Source organism: Camponotus floridanus, unplaced genomic scaffold (genome assembly GCF_003227725.1).
Source record: "Camponotus floridanus strain SB8 unplaced genomic scaffold, Cflo_v7.5 scaffold112, whole genome shotgun sequence".
NCBI classification, from domain to species: Eukaryota; Metazoa; Arthropoda; class Insecta; order Hymenoptera; family Formicidae; genus Camponotus; species Camponotus floridanus.
Window position 1 is genome coordinate 234,083 of NW_020229229.1, and position 27,136 is coordinate 261,218.

General features: G+C 35.1%; 1 protein-coding gene across 6 annotated transcripts in view; it reads right to left on the reverse strand.

The window, feature by feature from the left end:
• Nucleotides 1-27,136, reverse strand: part of LOC105249572 (neuronal acetylcholine receptor subunit alpha-7) — a 220,283-nt gene that overhangs the window by 141,103 nt on the left and 52,044 nt on the right. For all 6 annotated transcript variants that reach the window (XM_025414520.1, XM_011255134.3, XM_011255137.3 and 3 more), the window contains one exon: nucleotides 5,264-5,403. In XM_025414520.1, the coding sequence (XP_025270305.1) occupies nucleotides 5,264-5,403 (140 nt within the window). The remainder of the gene's footprint in view (nucleotides 1-5,263; nucleotides 5,404-27,136) is intronic.

The window sequence follows — 27,136 nt, forward strand, 5'->3', positions numbered from 1 at the left end:
AAAAGAACAAAAATTAATTTCCTCTTTTCACGAATAGAGGAAAGCGAGATTTTCAATTTTTTCTCAATCTAGAATAATTTTTCCGGAATTTCTGTAAATTCTTCCGCTTCTACTAATAGACAGTGTTATTATATTAAATTGAATGTGCTTTGTATAACATATTTTATGTTACACACTCTGTCGGCGTAATATAACAATCGATCAGATATGCTGAACTCGGCTCAATACGAAACCCGGAATGAATAAAAAAAAGTGCAAATTTCACGGTTCGCTTTCCCGTCTGAAATGACGTGAAATTGGCATACGGATTCTCCATGACGTCGACATTATTCGACGGACTTTGCGAAGATACATAAAATACGCGATTCCTGATCGATGAGAGGCAAGGGTTTCATTTCGTAGCCGACAATGGCGGTAACAATGAATACTGCATTCCCTTCGTCCCGCGATGAATGAAATGTATCACATTGAATTTCTATGGATTTTACATTTCGGATCAAATCTTCGAAGAAAGCTGTTTGAGTTGTGCGACTATTCGTGTGTTGTACAATTTACACACAGGGAACTGAGAAGTCTTAATTAAGGGCGAGCAATTAATCAAGATAATTAACGTCAACAGACGCTGACAAAGTGCATAAACATTCGTCAAGTGGAAGGGTACGGCCGTTTCGGAACAAGAGTTTCCGCGATATATGCTATGATTAATCGATGCAACGTGTCGCGACATAAAAAGTTCATGACACATATATCGGTCGCGTAATGCACAAGTTGCATATGTGTAGTACATGAACAAAACCTCGTACCTCTTCGTTCATCCGCTTTTGCTGTTATTTGCTAATGCTTGCAATTTTTGTTGTTTTCCTGCATTTCTCAAAAAACAATATATAAAAACAGTTATTAAAAGTTTAGAATATAATTTTATTGTCTTCTTCGTTATTTTGATTTGCAAAATATTGTGTAATATATATGATATATCTCGACATAGTAAGCAAGAAAACAATGAAAATATTTTCTTTTGTGAGGTATGGATAGTATTCTTGTTCGATAACAGCAGCCGTGAAGCAGACAGTAGTACAAGTCGACGTTTCATCGGCCACAGGAAGCAAAAGAGAAATAGCCACGACTGAGCGGCCAAATATTTACGACCGTAAAGTAAAAAGTTTATAGAGCGCTGAAAAACTTGGAAATGAAATTAAGGGGAAGGAGAGAATAATCGTCGCTTTCGATATTATCTCCTACTGCTTTATCGAAAAGATAATAAAAATCGCGCGCGAGATGTATGACATATAATGTAGAAAGTATTCTAAAGATCATGGAGGAAGTTCATGTTTTTTATATAAGAGACACAATTTCGAAAGTAAAATATTCCATAGATATTATATCAATGCTATTTCGCGTGGCTTTTTAACTACACTAAAATATGATTAGTTTTAGTTTACTGCAGAATGCAGAAAGTTTTGTTGATTTTGTTTCGTGTTTCCCGTTAACATCAGAGTTTCCGCCATTATAAACTTTTTCACCTTTTTATTTCGTAACCAATTAAAGGGACTTTGCTTTTACGAAAGATCTCGCATCTCAATTCCGAGATTAAATAAAGGTTTGAGTTAAAGATAAATATATCAACAAAAAACTTTTTTCAGTTAATACTCTCATATTTATGAGATCAATATAGAACGTCGTTTGAAAATCGAAAACGAGATTAAACTAATAAAACGGAGTTAAAACTAATTTCAAATGGAAACTGAAAGAGAGACTGTCCATTATATCATATTTGTTTTTACTTATCATTGTTATTACAGTGCTAATTAAATTGAAATCTAAAATTTTGGATATAATTTACCAATAAAATCATACACTCGATCTTAAATTGAAATATCTATACAAAATTTTGGATACAATTTATCAATAAAATCATACACTCGTTCTTACAAGCTAAATATATTTCTCTCTCATAAAATATAATTTCATAAAATAATATTAGAAATAAAGATAATGTTATAAAACAATCACAATTTATTTGAATATTAAAAGTTTCTTTTATCTTTACGTAGAGATTTAAATGGTCATACGTTATTCGATTTACCTAGTTTAATTAATCTGGAATATAATGATGACAAAACAAAATAATTTTTATAATATTTTAATTATAATTTATAATTTTATAATTTTTTTTATGTAGAAACAAATAACAATCGCAACAATTTAAAAAATTTAAACAATATTATCACTCACTCAAGAATATTTACAATAGAAACTATTCTGATAGTAAAATATCAAATAATAATCTCGTATCAATTATACAGAGAAAATAGTTCAAAGGTTCTTATTTAAAATCGAAAAAACTTTAAGATGCAATAAATATATATATTTTTTTTGTGAGATTTATGAATTAATTCATTAAGAGATTGTCGAATTTCTTGTAGCAGTTTCCGCCGGATAAGAAAGAGATGTCTGTCGTTTCCAGAAGCAACGATACTTTGAAAAGGGCAACGGCAAAAACCTGAGTCAGTTTGAGCTATGCGACTTAGCAAAACGACGATGCGGATACAAGGATGGCAAGCGGGAGATGTAATGGAATATGTTTTGCCAGAAAGAGAGAAAGAGAGCCGCCTGTCTCGGAAACATCCGCGTTCTTAACGTCCGGAACACATAGCAACTTTTTGTTTTTACACACACCAATATTCACATACACACATATACATATACTGAAAATATATATTAGATTATATGAACTTTTTAAAAGGAAAACTATAACATGTAATAATGACAGTTATAATAATGAGAAACAATACATGAGACTGAATAAAAAAAGATAAACTGTTGTATTATTCAGATAATCACATCCTTTGCGAATAAATGGAAAAACAGGCAATACGATATTGCTATAGACATAGCATGTACTTTCTATAATCGAGTTGTATACTAAAGTTACATTTATTATATTGTAGCCGGAGGGAATCCGAGAAGCAAGCGAAATATCCAGGGTTGGTTGGGAAAGCCCAGTGAGTGGAAAAAAACTATGCTAAATTCTGGTTTTTACTGTCTCGGATTTTTTTCCAATGGAACAAACTGGTAAAAACTAATATAAAAATAACTAATACTAAAATACGTATATTTATATAACTTCATGCAAGATATTTTTTTGTTTTAATTAATAAATCATAATCACTATAATTTTAAAAAATTACATTAAATATAATAAAATCTTGTTTAATTCAAATTAATATATGACATTTTAAAAATAAAAACTGACATAAATGTTACTAAATTTTATATTAGTTTTTAGTTTAAGAAAATATAATATATAGATTAAAATTTTTATAATAAAATTTTTTCAATTAATATAGGTATGTTTAGCTGTCAACGTCTTCTAACAAAAACGAATTTATTTGTTATACGTTGATTCTTAATCTATCACGGATTTTATTTTGAATAAAGTTTAAATTAAAAAGAACACTCTCAATTGACGAATCGATAAAAAGGTTTTATATTTATTTTAACATTTTATATAGAAAAGATCAGTTTTTGCCAGGTTTTTTTCGGAAAATACTGGTTTTTACCATTGGTTTTACCATTGGCATGGATTTTATCTAAAAAATGTAGAAAATTTTGCCAACTGTGGAAATATTTCAATAAACTTTAAATACACAGATGAAATATTTGAAGAATACGCGACATAGAATCTTGCAATCTTCACGTTGTAAGTAAAACATCAGAAATGGAAGAGAAAGGATCAGTGTGATGAATATATTCCCTTGACAGTTAACGCCGACTATAAGAATATTTTGACAGGAAATACATCTGATAAATTTCTTTAATTCACGTTATATATTATTTCTATCCTCTTCCCTAAACTGACAAGATCGAAGTGGATTGCATACTTCGGTGTACCTTCTTCGGCCAATTTATAATTGTGATCGGGGAGCGGAAAAGTTTTCACGTCATAAATCTTTAACGCGAACGCTTGAATGCCATTCATTCGTTACGTCCATCAAATATTGATCAATCGAGATTTTATTTATACGGGTCACGATAACGTTCACGACTAGAATTCTATCGATGATTTTCTAACTTGAGATCATTCGATGTGTATGTCTATTACAAACTCACTATAATATGCATGTATTAAAAATCGAAAAGTAATCAATAATATCAATAAAAAAATTAATTTATGTACAATTAGAACAAAAACAAAAAGTCGCAAAGATAGAATTTAATAACATTTGGCGAGCACGCGAAAAATATCATCTATTTTTTTTTACCAAGAAATAATATTCGCGAAGCTTTTGTCAAATAATTCGAATTAAATTGTAATTCATTTTTCGTTTATACAATAAATTCATTTGCAGAATAATTTTTATTTCTCAAGCAAGATTGCATATAATTTCGTTTCTTTTCTTAGAATTTGGGAAATAATTCGCGGAAAAATTTAGTATGAACTTTTTCTCGAAACATCTTGCAAACCAAAAGAATTTCCTTAAATACAAAATTAACGACGTTCCATGTTTAATTCTTTTTGTTTTGCAAGCGCGTTTTATTATGGACGCGTTTTTACATTTTTCCCTCGGTACCGTTTTAATGTCTCCGCTATGTATCGCGTGTATACAGAGAGTGTGCTGTATATAATGATGCTAGAAGTAAATAGCGGTAAGAAGGAGCGAAGATGGAGAACATAATACAATCTTGCCTCATTCGTCCCCCCGTTAACCGCGTATTCATTTAGATAAGCACGATTTTGGAGTGCAAAAACCTGCGGGGCTAATCTTGGCGCTTCTTATCTCGAAGGTTCACGCAAAGGCTGCAAAATAGCCATCTTATAATGGATATTCACCTTTAGGATTTGGAACATATCCGCAATCCTGCTAATCTTAACTATGCTTCAGATAATCGACCGTTAGTGGTTGTTATCCTCTGTTGCGCATGCAATTACTCACTATCTTTATGTCCTGACTATAATCGTTTTCATGTATAAGTTGTTAAAAGAATGAAATCAGATTATAGAAACGTTTAGAAGTCATATAATAAACTGTACATTTATTTATGTGAGTAAAATAAAACGCAAAGCTAAAGAAATTTATTTCTAGTATATTAATATCTCGTTATGTTATTCTCATTCCTATTATTCTAATAAAAATATTAAATTAATGAGCCACTTAATCAGATACAATATTTCTCCTATTTGTTATTATATCATAAATAAATATATGTTTTATGCGCATAAGGTATTTAAAATACGCGACATAAAGAAGATTCAATGACTCACCACGTCGATGATTTGCTGCAGAGTGATGCCAAACTTCACCTCCAGCGGTTCGCTCTCATTCGCGACCGGTCGCTCCAAGGTGTTGTAATTTGCCAGCAGGTGATTCAATAAGCGTTTCTCGTGGCGCCCGCAAAGGCTCTCTGCAACAAGGAATGAAAAAAATCGAATGTCAGTCAGAGCTCTCTGTGCGTTATTCCGGAGGGTGTGAGCTACAAATAATAGCGACCCTTGTCAAAGCGTATTTACGAAGAGATACGAGGGGAAAGATTCTCGCTACGCGTCGACAACAGGTTTTTATTCTGGGGAAGAAACATAACAGAAAGCGATTTAATTATTCTTGGTACAACAGACGGGATAAACAATGCCCGAAACATTTTTTGCTCTTTTTGTTTATTCTCAAGCAGTCGGCAGTTTGCGAAAAGCAATTCATGAAGCTCTTGATATTGATAGAAACTATATGTCCGCTTTTTTTGTTTGTTTTAATAGAGGCGCATCGTAAATGTAATGTTGAGCTCAGATTATCGATATAGTTATTCATAAATCAGATTAAAATTGATTTATTACGATGATATTAGGTATATATTGCGACGTAATATTATAATTGTCAGTTTACATCCATTTACATAAAATTACTTCTGATATTTCGCTACAAAAAGATTCCATACATTTTCTCACTAATGCAAGTATATCAAATATATTTCGGATAATAATTACTAAAAATATGTATTATTCTCTATGTATTTAAAATATTTATATATTGTATACAACGTTGTTCATTATGCATGCATGTAATTATATGGAATATGAAACACAATAAGCTACTGTCAAATACCGCACGGCATAAATACATGATAATCACGCATATAGAGCTATGTACAATATGCCAACAACATACCTAATTATTACCATATTGCTTAAGGGATAATCTCCCTTTCCATCTTTCATCGAAAAGCGAAATAATTTAGTTACGATCCTGTCTATGCGCTCGTTCATCGATGACTGATTCTTGTATCGATATTTGGAAGCTGTATAGATATACAAATTTCTCCTTCTTTTGTATTGAAATATAAAACACAACCAGTTGTTGTCAAACACTGCGCGACATAAATGTGAGATAACCGAGTATAGGTATGTATAGGTATAAAGGTACATACAATATTCCAATAACACATCAATATTTTTTGAGGAATAATCTTTCTTTCACCGAAAAGCATAATAATTTATTTAACAATGTTATCTCCGCGCTCGTTCACTGACGACTGGCTTCGTCTGTTGTGATATCTGAAAAACGTATATATACCTGCGCATTTTATTTCTCGTCAACACAATGTGTGAATATGTAAACAAATAAAGGAGATGTTTAGATCATCATGGATTTTCTCCTCTTTTCGAAAAAACTTATGCTTTATTTTTAAAATATTTTGAAAATATTTCGACTGTTTTACATAAAAATAAAATATGAAATATATGAAATATTACAATGTATAAAATATAAAGAGGCTTTTTATACATAAAAAGGGAAATATACAAAAAGGAAATGTATTTCCATTATCCTATTATTAGGATGATATTTTTTATTTGTCAAAAGAAAAGTGCTCTCTTTCAGAATATTTAATGTTTAATCATGTTTTTTTCGTTCTATTATCTTATAAATTATGTTCTTTAATTGCTTGCAATCGATGATTTATTGCTAACTCTAATGCACTGGATGGGCGGATTAATATATTCAGACGATTATAAAGTTCGCAACTTGCATAAACGTCGGCAGACTAGAAAGTTCGGCGTGAACTCGAAAGCCGTCCGGAGTCGCACTTGGTCCACTTTGGTTCCTATCTATCAGTGACTGAACGACAACCGAGTAAACTACTTTAATCCTTCGACAAATCCCGGCGTGAGAGTGCATTCTCTATCTGACTCGGGTCAAATTGTATTCCAGCACGTGCTGCTGCGGGATCAAGTTTGGATTTCAGGACGATGTGCGTCGCCGCCGCCGCCGCCGAATACGAAATGCAACAGGATTGTGTCCGCACAGGGAGAATAATAGCCGTCGGCCGAATTCTGCGCACGTGCACCCATTGAGAACAGGCCGAGGTATCACGCGACGTGTGAAGTCAAGCGACAAATATACCGTGTTGTGAAATATCTATCGTCGCGCGAGATACACCGATCTTTCGCCCGATCCGAATATTTCGCGATTATTCCGACGATTCCGACTTCCTCTTCGCGTCCGCCCCGGGGACATTAATATTCTGTATTCGAGCGGTATTGAGATACCAGGGTCGAAACTTCCTTACAAATTCATTGCTTTACGATATCAATCATGTTGCGAATTCCGTCGACTGATAATCACGTACTCGGTTTATTCTGAAACTCCGGATCGTTTAAGTTGACAAGATAATATTATGCATCGGAATAATATTAATAGGGTGTATTCTATTTACGTGAAATTTAAATTTTATGACTTGCAAAAATATTTTTCTTGATCAAGTTATCGTGAGGAGCTTAACAATTGCATATTTGAAATAAGAAGAAATCAGTTTTCTCAATTTCTTCTAAAATAGATAATAATTAGAGAAAGATATACATATCAAATTTTGTCAGAAATGTCGCATGTATATGTACTTTGATTAGAACACGTTAGCGAATATGAACCGCGTAATTATTTACACCCACTTTTACGCCTACGAGTTAATAATTTTCAAGCGGGCGTTATATATATAGAATATTTCCAGATTATAAAAATGAAATTAATGTTGTCAGGTTAATCAAATGTATAACGCACATATCAATCCGACGTTTCTAGTTTATACACTACGGGCATATCGCGCGGGCGTTGATTAATCACAAATTTTGCAACGTAGGACGCATGACGCACATTTGACTACGTGCACCGTGTAAACAAGTCGAATTATTAGGACTGCAATTAATTATGCGATTTAAAAAGTAATTTACTTGCATTCCCTAGTGGAACAGCCTGGTGAACGAATGCTCACTAGGAGAATAGAAAAATAAATCAAAGCCCCGTTTAATTAGCCACTTTGACTGCAACGAGCGCAAATTTGTGATCGCAAAATGCCATCGTGTAAAATATGATAAAATACTCGGCAATGCGTTATCGGCCAATTTTCGCTTCGAAAGGCAGCGCTGCCGCCGCGCGCGCTCAGGGATATTAATGAATTGAAAAAATCGATAGCATCGCCAAAGGATGGGTAAGCGTGAATCCCTTTTAGCGATCCCTCGCATGGAAATAATACGGTTCGAGACTTGAACTTCTTGAATGAGCGACGGCGGAGCGCACAGCAATAAGCGACTCTGTCGAATCGTGCAACGGCCATTTAGCTGAGTGCTGGAAGACGATGGCAGTAATTAATGAGGCATACGTAAAACCGGAGTGAAACTTAGGGAAAACTAACAAGCGGGGCACGTGCGTCGCAATTCTCGTGTGCATCGCACAACTCGTATTAATGGCTTTTGCAAGGATGAAGAAGTTAGAACCGTAGAATGTCTTGTAATTAATGCATTACGCGTATGTATTTACTCTAATGTGAATAAAAAAATAAACGATGGACCTGTCCTCCTTTCCTTACGTGATATTTAATACGGAGACTATGTTTCGTAGCAAAAAATTTAATTAAATCGAAAATTGTGTTAAAGAATTAATCTGATAAAACTGAAAATAATATATAGCGATTCTTTTTATTCGGTCTAATATATTCAGGAAATATCACATCAGTTATATGATTAAATGAACGAGCTGTTAGAAAGTTATACGCTATTTCTCACTTGCTGTTATACTTATATCTCGCAAGTTTATGCAGCACTTTATTCTTCCTCCACCTTGTTCTGTCTGACGTACATCCGCCATAAGGTTTGCCATTTGCATATAATTTAATGGATCGCGCATATATCTCGCGAAAGCATGTAATGAGCATGAATCTCACATTTCGAATAATAGTTCCACAACTTTCTCACGTATCTTCGCGCGACTCCCGATAAAGCTCCATTATAGCTTACGATAGTTCATTCCGGTAGGTATTAAACTGTTTTCGCTCGAATCGCCCGAATTAAATTGCTATAGCGGTCAAATTGTTAACGGTGAGAAATGTGTTGAGAATAGCGGAAGAGCACGAAGAGTACGAACCATATAAGCAGGATTATCTCTCGTACCTGCAAATTCCTGAAAATCAACATCAACTTGGAAAATGCGCTTTGCAAATGAATAGGACGGAATCAATCTCGATGTGTACACCGTCATTTAATTTCCGAAAACTAGCGAATCGGATTAACGAGGAGATTTTCGACGAAAAGTTGCAAATTATATATACGATAAAATAATTGTTATTTGATGCGTGATATTTTCGCGTTTCTCTCATGCCTCTCGCGTAAATTATAGAGGCTTATCTCTATTCTTTCTTTTTTTATCAATATGGAGAAACAAATTTACGTATAGTTGTGTTCCGACCTAAATTGAAATCCGAATTAGTAGCCTGTGCGAGATTATATATAATAAACAAGATTAAATAAATTTAATACAAATAAAAGAGAAGGACGAGAAAGTTTGTCAAAAGCGTAGGATGAAATATTTCAATTGTTTAGCAATTGGTATGACATGTTTCGCAGACATGAAATGTAAAAAAGAAAAAGGAAAGAAACGAAGGAAACAAGGAGAGATGACAAAGCTTTGTAAGAAAGTTTGTCACTATTGTTGACTTAAGAAGTACTATCGTAGATGTCGAATTCAACAAGGAAGTATCTGAAGATTCAAGTTTGACAGTTTAAGTCGCACGAAAAAGAACGGAATCCGAAATATATGTAGGCAATAATAATGAGTTATTAAAAAAATTACACGAGCATACACTGCTAGCCTTGAAAACTTTTATGCGTGAAATTAATTTTTTATATATTTCATCAAAAGGCCTGAGAAATGAGAAATTTCATCAAAAATGGCAAGTACACGGCTTTTCGTCACTGCGGAAGATGCCATTACCAGGCCGAGAGTGGGCTTTTTAATAGAAGCTCACAAAAAATTTACAGAGAAGAGTCTTTTTATTTGCTCGCCTACGTCGATTTAGATTAATGAGACCGAGTTGCGGCAAAATCGAAGGAGAAACAAGAATGCAGTAGAGGGGAAAAGAACGTAGCTTAAATATATCTGAAATTAAAATATAGCTCATGCGGACCGTAGCATAATGCCTATTTCGTCAAAATATGCGCTGATATGAATGGATAGTCGGATTCTTTTCATCGCTTCAACGTCACTGTCGCCGTTGACGAAGTCTTGCAGAAAGTATCACCATAGACGACAGTCTTTATAAGAAGTGATCATATGCCTATCTACGCGTGTGTATAATCGACACGTGTGCGGGGCTGCGATATTTTCCTTCCCACGTCACTGCTGACGACATGCGACAATGTAAAAATACCGATTGCAATAAAGAATGAACGACTGCTGCATAATAATGCACGGAAAAACTATTTAAAAAAGAATCGTAAGAAAAAGAGATGATTGAAAAAATTTTTAATAACAGAGATCAATTTTATAGAAGCCAATGTTTCGAAAATTGTTTGATATAAATGTTATGAAATTTTTATATGTTAATTATTTCATCTCGAGTATTATCTTTCTTACTTAATCAATCCAATTTGCACAAATTATTATTCGTACAAACATTTAAAATATAGTCACGATAGTCATACCTTCACGCGAGAATATTTGATATTTCTGAAAAGTTTTTGAATATATCCTTATGAAAAATTGCAAAAATCGGTATTTTCTAGAAATATGTAATCGCATTGTCATTATCGTTGAGATTCTTTATAAATCTTTACGTATCCTCTTGCTCAACCTCGTAAGAAGCAACTTTCAATAAACTTATACACCGAATAAATAGGATTACTTTTATAGAACGCGCGCACAGGGGTGGTTTTTACAGCCCCGACGTCATCGTCTCGATCATTTAAGTCTTCCAGGCACCGGTAGAATCCACGCTATGAATGGCAGCCCTCTTGAATACCGGCGTAAATTCGCCCACCCGAGTATTCACGCGTGGGTATCATCACGCATACACTCCAAGCCTTTATACATATAGTAGTGTATACCTAGTCGCAGAAACCCACACTACTATAACTGTGGGTCACGTGTGGCCGACAGCTCGATTAACTCTCGCAATCCCAAGCTTTTTGACACATCCCTCGTACTAAACGGGATAGTTCAGGTCTCATAAAGATTTATGTGTTGGTGGCGGTTTATTATGATCGTCGATGTACATGAAAGAGGGATTCAGAATACACAAGTATAATAGCTTTAAAAAATTTATGTGTAGAATATATATATATATATATATATATATATATATATATATATTCTACACATAAATTTTTTAAAGCTATTATACTTGTGTATTCTGAATCCCTCTTTTATATATATATATATATATATATATATATATATATATATATATATATTACATTTTACGCATTTTTCTGTAATTATTCAACAAATTATTAGAGGAGTTTCGGAGAGTGAACTTAAAAAGGATATATCAATCTTAAAATATGATTCAATTCTTAAACCATGATTCATTTTTATAAGAATTTATAAGATTTATATTCACTTCATATTTAAAGTAAATCTAAAATAAAAGTACAAGTTGCGAATTAATTGCACTTGTGTCTTGAATTTGTCATTGGCAAAAATAAGACTCGAGAGATACTGCTTAGATTTCGAAAATGTTAGAATTGTTTTGCGACGTGTACGCAAATAAGTAGCTTTTGTTACGCAATCGTATTACGATTGCGAACATACTGCTTTTATCGTTGCCACGAGGTAGATGGACATGTCGCGAGATGCTGCAGTTTCCATAAAGACAAATATTACTGTGTCCAGCTGGCATTGTAGCACATACCATGACATTGTCGCGGAATGTGCATTTGCTCGCGTATAGCATGCAGTTGCATTCTCTTGCGTGATGACTCTCGGCTCGGTAAGGCTACGATGCACCTAACCATGCACGTGCATTATCGTTTACCTGTGAGCACCTATGCGCGCGGTTAACGACATTAACGCGTGAGACAACATCTTACAGTAGATGCAACACAATGATTGTAGTTAACAATGTTAGCTACGTGATATTTTTCGCGTCGCGATACACACTTTTTTACTGTGAAAAATTTAGAAAATATTAAAAAACGTGCCATGAATTAATTTGTAAGTGTGAAAGATTGAAATTTGTTAACAAATATGTTCAAAAATCCCTTAAAAATGTCTCAAAAATATATCTGGGACTTTCTATATCGCTCCAAGATCATTTACTTGGCGTTCCTTGATCGCGCGCCTTTTAGAAGAGAAAAGGCAGAGAGAGAATAAATAAGCGTCCTAATAAATAAGCGTCATTCAGTAAATACCATGACATTCTTTACGAAAAACACCCACAAAAGGCAAAATCACGAGGAATAATATTCTCATTCGACCGAGGAGCTTTATTCCTTTCGAGTGCATTCATCTTGTAACGTAATGGCAAAGTTAAAGGAGTGCTCAACAGCATTTTTCATTTTCGTTACACTCGGAAGAAGTCTAAACTAGCCCACGCCACACTGCCATAAAACTGTCCCTGCTAAGTAATCCTTCCTTTGCTTACGGTTAATTTTCCAGAAAGTTAGCCAAGTCTATCAGTCAGTACCCACGATCGACGTGATGGTTTTTTTATTGGATTCTACCGCACCGGTCAAGACAAGCGTCGAAGATTATTATCACTTTAACGTATCCTCGGTTTCGTGTCAGACGAAAGAAGAAAAAAGAAAAAAAAATGGTTTGCATGCGAAAACTACTGAAATAATTGATAAATATCAAAATAGCATATCGTGCATTATACCTATTAAATTTTGCAAATCTCTGCAACAAAAATCGCGAAAAATAATTAAATAATTCTTTTAATATTTAAAATCATCCAAAATTATTATATTTATAATATGTAAAGAGTACTTCACGATCATTTGGCGTAGGACAAGTTATTGTCGTCGGAGAATGTACGAAATTTGTATTGCTGATCAAACCATCTCAACAATAAGCGTAGATGTACGTCAATGCGTTGCTGCGAGAAAAAACTTGGTGGAGCGTCCGCGAGAGAAGCCCTGGACCGAAGATCGTGTGTCCGTTCTATGTTGCGTGTGTGTGTGTGCGTGTGTGTGTGTGTGTTAAGCAGAGGCGAGAGAAGGAGAGTAAAACAGACGATGGCAGACGAAAGGGAGGATACCGAAGAGCGGAGGCGTGCCGAGGCTCTCTCGAAGCTCCATTGATCCACGAAGAATATATACACCGCCTACGACGTAACTTTGATCACGCTGTAAACAGGATACCCCGTCGTACAGCGATGTTGCTTTCGTCTTGAGAAAAGACTTCTCTCGCGGACCAACGGGCCGCGTTTCTATGAGGGTTGCTGAGAGGGACGCTTGATCCCTGCCACCTTGCTTGACTCAAGTTGCTGCGTTCAATAGCGACAGCGCCGGTGGATTGTAACACGAGTGGTGTTGCCGTTTCCGACGTTGACTTGAAAATGTAATAATGCGCTCCAGTTGAACACAAAGCTATTCATGCAATTCGCAATTTCATTTAAAGAAAGATCAATAAACTTGCAATAACTTTCTGCACTTTCAAAATTATACATTTAATTAATATATTTTTTTTTAAATATTATAAGGTTATTCTAATTTTATATCATTTTCTGTTAGTACTTTCATCGATATATATAAAACTGATATCGAAAACCATTAATTTGTGTGACGTAATATAGAACTAAATTTATATCTCACATAAAAGAGAGAGAGAGAGAAAGAGAGATGACCATGCATTACACGCGGACAAAGCTTTAATTTAATTTTTAAAAATGATATTTATATTTTGCAGAATTTTTTTGTAAAATATTCGTGTTGATTCGTTTATTAATAAATAAATTTCATATATATTCGTATATATTTCATATATATTTCGTATACTTCGGTACATACTTGTATTATATGTCCTACTATTTACTATTAATAACAGACATATTACATGTGCGCGAATTCTTTTGATATATTTACCTCTCTAGAATAAAGTATACACTTAATTCATGTAAAAGATCGCGACCCCTTCGTGGAGCATGTTGAAAGGCGATGCAGCTCTTATCTAGTAAAAAAGTTTGAAGCTTCATTGACCCGGAAAGGGTTTACGGCGACTACCAGGTAACTTTGATCACATCGCGCACCGCAACCAAAGTACTCTATCGATTCTCGCTTCCTCCCATACCGATCTCCGAATAATAAATTTAAAGAAGTTCTTAGTCGACGATTTCACCTCAAATATCTGATAAGAATATGCGTTTTTTATCAATTTGCCTGATCTCTTTACGTTTCCATAAAATCACTCTCTTACTAGATCGCCCCGCGATTAATTTTCGATATTACTCGGAATTTTGCCATTTCTCAGAATTATGTGCGCTATCTAGGATAGAATCGACTGATTCTTTGCTTCGTGGAATAATAGCGTATAGTATAAATCAATAACCAATTGAAATACCAAGGTATTTCAATTGAATTACCCGCATGTTATCCTGCAGAATTATACATATACATATATATATATATATATATATATATATATATATATATATTTCCATTGTGATGTATCGAGAATTCCATACGTTATCGGGAATAAAAGCGGGATAAATAGATATAATAGATAGATAAATAGATATATGAAGAATACAAAGATGTAAAAGTTTTAGTAACTTCACACAGATATCTATACATCGTGTCAAATTATCATGTCATATTATCAAATCGCGTAGTTTTAAAATTTAATAGATAAGAACGTGCACTATTATAAATTTTCATATACATATGAAAGAATTCAAAAGTTTATCTCTCGAAAATGGAAACAATAAAAATTCGACATTTTTGAGAAACAGTGAACTCCCTCCCTCTCTCTATCTCTCTCCCTCTCTTTCTCTCTCTCTCTTCGATAGTGTAATATTCGCGATATAGTTTGGAATAAACAAAAATCTCAATGTGCGAGAATGCAAATGTGCCCGGTAACATAGTTTCGCGCAAACGTTGTAGCGAAACCCGATAACAATGCAAACGACGAAAACTTAAGCGCCTCCAAATTTTGCGGAAACTAACGTGACCGAGACTGGCGTTTCCGCCTCGGTTGTACGTTTGCCGTCGTTACACATGAGGTACATAACATATATGGCGGCTGTACGCAATAGTTGTGCGATCTAACGGGGAGAAACTACACCGCCGGAAGGTCGCACGGAAGTCCAAGTTCAAGTTTCGGTACGGTCTAATCAAAAGCCTTAATTGGCTTTCGGCCAACAGAGGCGCGACGCCGGTGCTCCATTTCACGCGGATACGAGCCTTTCATAGTTTATGCGAATTCCCATAGGATTTGGTGTCCGAGATGCATAGAGAGCTCCTAATGTAGTATCTAGAGCGTGACGAAAGTTAATAGACAAAGATCCACAGTTATCACACGTTTATCGAATTGTTTTTATACAATACTGATATCAAACATCGCAAGCAATAAAATCTAACGTTGTCTTTTAAAGGAAAATTTCTGAAAAATTGTAATAATAAAACGTTGCGTAAAAATGAAGTGCAACGATATGGAACGCGTTTCAAAAATTTAAATTCCGAATAATAACAATCCCGCGCATGTCGTGCACAAGTTAGAAAATGTATGGAATTCATTACTACCTGAATAGACTATCGATGCCTATTGTTCGAGTTTTCCGCGGGATGCAAAATCGAAAGTGGCGCAAATCTATGCGCGAAGAACTTAAATTAGATTTTCCTGTTAGGAGAACCTTTCTGCGTCATGGCAAGGCTCCTGAGGGAAGAATAGAAAACAGGAGGAAACGATGAAAACCATACCGCCGATTGTTCTTTCGGATAATCAAATATAGCCGGAATATGTATCCACCGGGATCGCTGAAAGAGATCCCCGATGTAACACTTCAGTAACGTTTTTTTTTATTTTTCGATACTTTTCTCTTGTTATTCGATAATATTCTTGTTCAACAATTTCTTTACAAAATATGATTATGTATAGTGCATTTTACATACTCAATTTTTAAATAAGGCTCTTCAACATATCTGGAATCAATTTTTGGATCTAAGCTAAATTAATTCTAAAATGAATAAAAATGTGTCATTAATTAAATAAATAATTTAATTAATTAATTAAATTAAGTTTTGAAGATTCAAAAGCGTTTTGTACAGTAAGCATATTTCTTTCTTCTGTAGTAAGATGAGATTTTATAATAGAAAATTTATTTATATTTCTTAAATTTAGTATTTAAAACTATAGAAATTTCCAATTTAATATTGTATTTTAATGATCCTAGGTTAGTTGAATATAAATTAGATATACTAAAAGTTAATATAGAGTTTGAGAAAAAAGGCGTATTCGTTCCACGTAAACCTAACAAAATGTCTTCCAGTTTTAAGGTAGTTTTCTTTTTAACTATCCTATTTTAACGAGCATAAAAAACACTTCGCGAATTTTCCGTTCTGCAATATTTTTAGTATTATATATCCGCTTTGTAAAGCGAGGAAACCAACGGAGCGAATTGTCGTCGCGGTGCGCACCGAACTGTGAATACACAGAAACTAAAGTAAAATAACACCACAAACTCGGGCAAAGTGCGCGATATCACAAATCAGCTATGCGCTTATTCTCATGCGGAAAGTGCACGCGAGCACATGTTATAATTCTATTCGTCCGCGTCAGCATCCCTTCGAACTGGCTTCGAATTTTTGCAACAACCCTTCCAATATAAGACATTTGAATGACAAATAACAAATAACAAAAAAACGAATCAAAAGATCAGTTGTCATATTTTTGCATGATTAAAAAAACGAAAAAAATAGGTAGTTTAAAATAAATATTACATTCGATAAGAGAGAAAAGTGAGTAGTAACGTCATTGTAAAATTACGAAGAGTCACACAAAATTCGCCTATGTGATAGACAAAATGTATGGTTATTTTTTTATTTTTAATCTCTTTTTCGCCGAGCTGTCAACGAGCGAGCATGAAAAATATACATATTATATTTTAAAATGGAATAACGTGTATCGACTGATGCATCAATGATGCATTTTGCAAATGATAGTGGCATCTCTCAATTTAGCTCCCTTTGCCACGTACTTAAAAGCGCAGCGACACGCACTCAGTCCCGCCTAGAGCTAGTAAGCCTTAATTAGCTTCGTTGTAAATAAAGGGTCATCCCTCAAAAGAGAAGCTATGAAAAGCGGGGACGGAAAAGAGAGGAGGAAAGACATACTGCGATATGCGAATAAGCACGCTCAAAATTTTATAGGCTCGTCCAGACAATTTGATCGGAGGACAATTTAATCGCAGTCCTCCCCCATTACATTTCGTTAATAAAATCGTTAAACATACACGTAGCACGCTTTTATATCAGTTTTGAATTTATATATGCAATTGTTGGTCGAATTAACTCAACGAGATAAAGCTATTGTTAAACGATAATGTCCAAGTTTTTTTTTTGTATTTTCGCGACGCGTTTCAAATTCAAACAGAACAAATTTATAAATCCGTATCATCGTTGCATGATTATTCGAGCGAATGAATATTATTTCGATAAGTTTTATTATATAAGCATACATATAATCTACTTATATAAGCACACGCATACACATAATCTACTTATTATATGACGAGTATATATTTATACATGTGCATGCGCATATATTTATACATGTGCATGCGTGCAGATTTATATTTCTGAGCCCATGCGGGCTATATATTTGCATATTACGATTCCTCTCCTTATTACTATTCCACTTTTGGAACCCGTCGAATGTCTCTAATGAAAGAACTTAGCGAGTGCGATGCCGGTAGTTTCTGGAATTTCATTAACGCGGGCTGCGCCGAATTTTCCCGTTGACCTCGTGCAAACGCGAGCTAGCTCACGCTGTCAGATTTTCGACGGTATTTCAGCCGACATCGTTGAGCTTTCGTATTTCTCGCGCGCACATGTTTGCTTTCTTTTTTCTATTTCCGTGTCTTGCAGTTAACGAAAGTCGGCGGCGCGCCGTAAAAGGATCGTCGGGAGTTAATTAGTCGGTCGTACGTTAATAAACTTACGAAACAAGTGGCGAACGAGCGAGCGTGACGACTTCTCTCCAACCCGCCATTCTCCTGTTCTCGCATTATCGCTAACAAGAGCGCGAAAAGCTCTTTATTTCTTGGTATTTCCCCGGAGTAAAGGGCAATTCGAGAGATCCGTCGAAGCGTGAACAAGACTACGTGTAACTGCCGAATTCACATTAAAACAATAATTGAACATAATACAATTTAATTAAATCTTATGTAAAATCTAATTAAAAATATGCAATCTTGCGTGCAAAAAAAACGTCAAGAGGAAAAAAATGCGTGTATATATGTGCACATATTGCAAGCTCTTTATAAAATCAATCTCTTCACAAAAGCTTTTTTTATAGAGCGCCGAATCTTTATAAACCAGCTTTCTATGAAAAGTTTAGGCTTTTGATGAAAAGCCTGAATTTACGAAGAGTCTCCGACATGTATAAAAGTATGATATAAAAACGTGAATTTTATAGCGAATTAAGTTGTGAGAAGCAATAAGTGAGAAATGTACAATTAGTACATTTCAAATTTTTTATACGTCTTTTATGCAAACTTTTCAATTGTACGTGTTTCAATGGTTTTTAACTTTTTTATCAGCATTTATATACGCAATTACGAGAAAGAACTCATGAATAAGAATATAAAGGAAGTTTATTAAATTGTTGCCGGAGAATTTCAGGATTTTATCGTTCGTATATTCATTGCTTGCAAATTATTATAATTTATAAGTTTTTAATTAACTAAGTACTTAAAAAAAATATATATATATATATGTATATATTTGTATTTCGGGAATTAATAAGAAAATCTGGCAAGATTAACAAAAGGTAACCGCGCGATGGAATAGCATAAGAAATCAGCGATTTGTTACGTGAATTTAACACAAGAATTTCAATTAAGCAGAAATCTTGTTAGCATAATGTAATTTAGTATATGTATAGAGTATATGACTCAATTATAATAAACAAAATATATATCTACACAAAAAATTAATAATTACACGTTAAATATATGAAGCGAGACAAGCAAATCGGCAAGCATTAAGATAAAAATGACTGTATATTATGAATAATTGTAGATTTATTATTGAGCTGAAAGAGAGCTTTGCATTATGGTTTTATCAGACTTATTAAAGGTAACATTTTGTTGTACCTCAAGTCGGTCGGCATTCACTTTGTGCGAAAGAAGGCACGATAATTCTCTTTTGCGCTACTCCTCCGTTTACTCCGTTGTTTCTCGTCTCACATAAGAAATAGCCATTAGTGAGATACGACAGGACGGTGGAAAGACATCAGTCGAGAAGCAGAAAAGGCAACGCTTATAAATAGAACGACCGTGGGCATCGAGTATACAGATAATGTTTTCACGACGAGAGGGAAATTTCTGCGACGAGTTATTACCTGCAGTGTGGTGAGAATAAAGGCTCACACGGTACGAGGCATTCTTCTGCAGCCTTTTTTTATTGGATCTCCGTCCTTGCGGGAATCTTTGTGGAGGAAATTATTTTTTGCCCAGCGCGCGCGATGGACGCCTTGTTTTAAAACTGCAAGGGTGAGGCGAACTTTGTGCGCGCGTCTTCTCCCTTATTCAATAAGCCCGCAATCATTCGTGGCACATTCTGAGATGCTCGCGATCATTTTTATATAAAATCAAATTACTCGCCAAAATTACCCTTAAAATCACTTATTTCAAGACTTGTTCGCGAAACACAAATTTTTATTAAGGCAACATATAAATTCTCGCATTCTTCTTAGATATTTATTTGCCTATTTATTAAATAGAAAAAGAGAATGATAGATCTTAGTAATATTAATTCGTAATTTTTTAAATCACGAAAATGAACAAGTGAACTGAATATAGGCTTTCGATTATTCCACCATTGTATACTCGATTCATTATTGATTATTAGCAGGTTATTGGATGTATAGAAAATTGAAGCAAATAGCAAAACAAATCGTTCGTTGTATTATGCAGTATGCGACGAAATCGTTATGCAATGTGCGAGGCTCACGATTACATGGCACGTGAGTGTTCACCACCAGACGTGCTCCTTCGGGAATCAAACGAGCGATAATGGTTGAATTGATATCCGGCGCGTGGAAATGGAGCCGGGTGGCCCGCAGCAATCACGTCATATCGATATACAAGGGTTTATGGTGCTCACGTGCTGGCACGTTGCCCGTAAATTGCGTCCACCTCCGTGGCAACGCGACGTTTCGGCGTTGTACGCGTATTCCGTACACCCACCCATCGAACCGAGATACCTTTCTGACCTCCTGCATAGTCAGAACATCAGTAATGTACTAACCGACAGTGACATGTGTATGTGTACGTACATGTGTTTTCGCAAGATACTCCGCTAGTCATTGATTGGTTCACCAGAACCTGGTAGCTCGTACGATTTGTTACTTTCCACTTTGCAATGTAATGCGATTGTAAAAAAAACGTATTTCTCATTTTATACCTTCCGCCAAAGAAGTCAAATTGGAATAGTTGTCGGTTTCTCGGAAATTCTTCCTGACTTTTATCAGAGACATTGCTGAATTCAGGGCACATGTAAAATAGAGAGAATAACAATTCTATTCTTAACACGTCAGCGACCTTCGAACAAACAACGCTTTACGGTCAAACTACAAAATTCTTGTGTGGAACGCCACCTTTAACAAAAACGATGTTAATAAAAATAATAAAAATATAATAAAAAAATTGAGAAAAAAGGTACGATCAAACTTTTTAAATTTAATTATTAAATAAACGACGTTTTTTAAAAAACCACGCAATTCTTTCTAAATGAATTTCAATGATTAATATTGTAGTTGATCGAGATTGTGAAAAAGTTATGTGACATCTAATCAATTGCGAATAGGATTATGAGTTCCGAACGCTTTCGCTGAAATCGTTGGTCTTCGAACAGACAAGCGGAGAAGTTTGCGTACGAAGCAAAATCGTGCAGAAGTGCAAACGACGAGGCAATTTATTCGCTCGTGACCAACTGGTTCGCGAAGTTTGCAGACGAGCTCTAGTATATACCCCGCAAATTTTACTAGTCTTCGTCGAACGTTCTCCAAGTTTCGGTTCTTCGCTTCAGTCGAAAGGCTTGTATATGTAGCGATTAGCAACTCGTCGCGTGTCGTCGCGTCGTTTCGCAAATTAATTTTATCGAGCTCAGTATTGCATAACGTTTGTAAGGCACGCACGTAAATAGGAAGGTAATATTATTTAGAAATGTAATGAGAGAGATACGTGTAATCGGTAAATGAGGACAAATATAATTTGTTAAATATTAACTATCTTAATTTTTACCGAGTTATCAAGAATTTACTTTTGTTAAGCGAGAGAACAACATCATGCGTGATTAAAATGAGTTTCTTTTTCCCGTACGAAAGTTATTTCATCGTTGTATTTTTTTCTCGTTTTTCCTAGATTACCAACTTCAGAAGTTAAAGTGAAATTTTGCGTCGCATAAAGCGGCGGAACTAACGAAGGATCACTAGCTTCGAGAGGCACGTAACGGCGGTGCTCGGAAAAGTTAGCCGGAAGAAAATAACTCGGGCAGAAGTGAGTTATACCAGATTCCGGTTGTGCGGTTTCATAACCATGCGCGGGATATTAATTCGGCCATTACTGAGCGAGTGGTTTTCAAAGCTAGCGGCCAGCATACGTTTGCATGCAGAACATTCGCGCGAAGGTACGAATCACAAGGTGATTTCTATCTGCCGGCGTAATACATCACCGCGGATCTGCCATTAACCTGAATATCTTTCAAATGTACCGACGTAAAAAAATCTAATATCCGGCAAGCGCTATCAATCCTCGATCGATCCTGTATGCGTGCGTTACATATCAAGTAGACAATCTCGCGTTAATTACAATTCAGCGCACAGTGAATGTTCTTCTAAATTCACTCGGAGCGTTACGACCAGAATATGAGATGAGATGAATTTAATGTAAAAAGTTATTCTTATTCATAATTTCTTATCTCGGCAATCTGGAACACGTTTCCCTTATTCTGAAATCAATTTCAATTATTTCCTTACTTCTTATAACGCATTTTGCTCTTAAACTTGTGCATTGTGGAACTGAATATACAATTAACTGGAATATGTTAACTCATTATTTCGCAGCGAGTTTGAGGGCGACCAAGACGTAGACTATCTGCATTCGCATATATCCGTACGTAGATGGATTCAGTTGGAAGACGAACTTTCATGACACAGTTAGGAATCTAAATTTGTACTCGTATGATGAGTTTTGCCATTAACCCAAATATATTTCGCATTTACTTCGAAATTTGTAATGGATCCGAGCACTATGATAATATTCTAAGTCTCATAAAATGTATATGTTATATATGAAGGAATTATCGAGATTTATATAGAGATTTATAATAATTATCGAGAATTCGAAAATATTATAAGATCGAAAATATTGTAAGATAAAGAAGAATAATTTTAAAAATATGTTATTTATGTTGAATTATTTAATATGCTACGTTAAAATCATGAGCGTGAAATTAATTGATGCTTATCACAGTGCGAATGTAAATAAAAATAATAATGAGAACACATGTTTGACATAGATGAGTGTGCGAGACGTATTATTTCTATTTTAATATAAATATGTCAATGTAATCAAACTGTTAGTGAATTAATTATAAGTGATAAATCTCATAAGTTTTATGATATGCGTTGTTTTAAGAGCAAAAATGTTATATTTATAAAAAAAAATTTCCTCTATAAATTTTGCAGATTTTACAATAATAATCTATTAATGTTGGAAAATGCATTTTCATCTTCATTAAATTAGCACATATATGTAAAATTAAAAGCGGCATATAACGATAATAGTATTTAAAAATAATTGCTATTTTCCTCTTTTTTCCAAAATTTAAATAATTCTAAACAAAACGCGGTCCCCGCTTTATTTTTCGCCAATGACCCGCTGAAACTACGCACTCGCCGCAAAGAGATAGAGATTTCCATAAAAAGATGATTTGCATAATGAAAACGTCTATTATTTCCGAACAAAAAACACCGTTTCACCCAGCAATTCAACTGTGGAATTCAACTGCGATAGGGAATGACTTCCAAGAAGTCACATTCTAGCGGCCGAAATCGCTTTACAACGGCGTCAATAAAGTTCCGCTGTGTAATCCCGCAACGAAATCCACTTACGTGCGAGCGGAACGCGACAGGGAAAATAGAATTAAGGAAAATTTCAGCAACCTCGCTGAGGCATTTATAAAGACCATTTTTAACAGGCTGGCCGATAATTATCGAAGCCCGCATCGCGTCGCAGATATCAAGCTTATACACTCTCGAATAGAGATAGAACAGATATTACGCCTCACGTTTTACGATATCGCAAACGGGCCGTGCCAGTATCGATGAGAACCGTCTCGTGCGTTAAATTTGTTAAACGACAAATGGCAGTACGTGCCAGGAAAGTTAGACGTAATTTAAGCGCAAGCGGAACAAGTGTCTCGATGTATTTTGCGATGCAAGATCTATATTTCTCTACAAATTCACGAAATAATCCATTGGATAAACATGTAAATATCTGTGAACATTGCATACGGCAATAAAGGGATATATCCATAAAAAGGTAAAAAGATATACTCATTTGAAGATGTCGACGAAGGACATATTCACGTGCACCCTGTGTACGAACGGGATCGGAGAAATTCGCATGCGTGAAGTGCTAAAACTGAAAACAAATGGATGATACGTTGTAAGTTCAGAAGAGAGGTACCGTTGAGAGGTTTCCATTCGGGCGAGGGAAAAAGTGGATGGAGCGACGCGTTAATTCCAGGTCGAAGAATATCGCTGGAGCGTGCATTTTGCGTAAGGTATGTGCGCTACTCCCGGAATTCTCCCTTGCAGGGAGAGTTCGCAGCGAGTAATTAAGCCTTATGGAAATAATTCGTCCGCGCTGAACATGGCGCGCCACTGCGTTGTGCTAATTATATCACGTGTTATACGTTCTCGCGTGTAGATGACTCATTCGCGCGATTCGCTCGTTTCACTGTAGCAGAGTACGTGAATGAAATTTCGCTCGCCCGGTCGTAATGTACGATGCGCGATCGTGATTCCAAGGGAATCCCGCGACGTAGGGTTCCAAAGTTACGTCGCTACGCGGAATACCGAGACCCGGCTATCTGGAAGCGAATCAATGCCCTTCGTCCTACATTATTCAGTTCAATCAAATACCGCTTCAGGCATTCGGGTCAGAGCGCCGTCTATGGATACCTATATACAATGGCGCGTGTGCAATACATTCCCTTAAAGACCGGAGTTTTTGAGTTTGGAACTGAAAGGCGAAGAGAAGAAATTGTGAATTAATTAGTCCATGAAATTCTAGAGACTTATACTTGACCCAACAAAAGTAAAGGTACAAATAATTGCTGCAGATACGAGTCTAAGATAAAAATACAAATCAATACAATTCAATAGATGATAAGTAGATTCTTGATTAAATATATATATAGAAAATTTATATATATAGAATATATATAATATATATAGAAAATAATTTTGCTCCTACGATTAGATAGCGTGTCTTGTATATAACTATTTTTGTATACGCATTATTAATTTAATGATATGTATATGCATTATTAATATAATGATACATATAATTTTGTTGCTTATTAAATAACAAAATCTTTATGTAGAAATATTCATTTCCCTTTAAATGACATGACAAGGGAGCATGCTTGTCTGATTAAATAACATTAACATAGTGAACTCATTCCATACACATGTAACCTTGCAATGTAGGAGGGCTGTCATACACTTGTCATATATTGATTCTGAAATTCAATACACATCTGCCGATTGTAAATAACTACCCCGAAATGGCGCGTGCGACATAGACGCAGAGAACATTGAGTAAATAAAATCATACATAAAGGAAATAAGTCATTTTTTTCAATCGGTAGAAAGAAGAAGCGTTATCGGATATCGACGGTTTTATAAATGACCTACATTTCTTCTTTGTTCGCTTCTATGTGATGCAGAGAGCGCGTTGCGATATGCACAGCTATGACTAACGAGCACGAGGAGACAAATTACGTCCGACTCGCGATTCGCCGAAATATCCGAATATTGGAACGTCACAGAGCTTCTGCTAATCCAGAATGGAAACCACTTTGGTCTCTTGGGAAATAGAGGTGTCTGAGCGACATGTGATCGGTAATCCATACGTGCTTCTACTTTCTGTGTGTCAAACGAACGTAAAATAGATATCCTAAAAGACTAGTGTGTTCTTTCAATTTAAAGTCAATTTCTTTTTTAATAAAAATTGCATTTGAAAATGTATGTATGTGTGTTCATCAAATTCTTTAATTGTAGCGATGAATATCTGACAAGATTGAGTTTTGCATTAGATTTTTAATTAAAAAAAGACAAAATGTCGAATTGAAGTTGTCCGAGAGAAGATTGTTGTCTTTATATTATGCTTACTGTAATATGTAAAATTTTCAATATTACGTAATTTTCCAATTAATTTCTCACAATTATGACGCAGCTTTATTCTTCTTGTCACATATATCTCTCTCTTATTGTTTTTCTCACATATATGATAGGAGTATAGTTATAATGTTGCGTATTCAGCATTCATATAGAAGCGTTTTGCGCACCACGATGCATTTACATTTCGTCATCAAGCTGCCCGACAACAAATAAATTACAACCCTACGCTTTGTGCACTGTTGATTCTCTATGGTCGCTACTGTCATTAGACTACCGTTGCGTAGAATACACCGTCTGGTTTCGAGCACACAAAGAACCTCGAAGCAGAGGGTAAACAGGATGTGTGACTTACGCTGTTCTATAGAACTTAAAACGTGAAACGTGCGGCCTAACTTTCCACTGACTTTATTCGCTACCTTGGACTTTCTTCAAATTAGAGAAAATTTAATTAATTTCTTTCGCGCAAATATCACTTCAACGTAAAAAGTACCCTATTAATTATTTAAGCAACAAACAATTATATAGCAACGGGAGATTTTTGTACGAATCTATTTTTTCTCTCTATCTCTGTCTTTAAGCCTTGAGACAACGTAGTAAAAAAAAATATGAGAGTTATCGAGGATCAAATTTCCGCGCGATATTTCACCATTGATCCCGGATATCTGTGTTCACGTCAACGCACATTGTCAATGACGATTTGCTTGTGCACATATGCTCGCACATCGTTACGCGTACGTCAAATCCCACGAATAATAGGTGAATCGGTACACCCGTAGATATACCGGATGCTTCGCCTCCCCGGCCAAAAAGACATTTTTCACGTTGAATCCGGAAATAGTCTGCGCCATTGCGCGAGAGTATATATATTTGGAGAAACAATTCATGTTTATTATGAAATAATACGCATTCCTGAAAACCGGAAATTAGGTCAAGACAATATTGTTCATTCGGACGGATATATCTCTTCGGAATAGCGATAATAATTGTCAAAATAAGTCCTACGATTTTATTAAAAAATGTAAAATTTGCTCTGAAATGTAGTTCTGTGTATCTTGAGACACACACACATAGGTATATTTCAAAATATATTTCGTAATATCCAAGATTTTAACTTGTTCGCCTGCATGTTGCACTTTATATTGCAGCGAATGCATAAAGAATGACATCGAAGTAAAATCACGAGGAATGAAAAGAAACGTAACGAAAACAGAAGGTAACAGGTGCAAAGGAATATCTTCTTCTCCAGT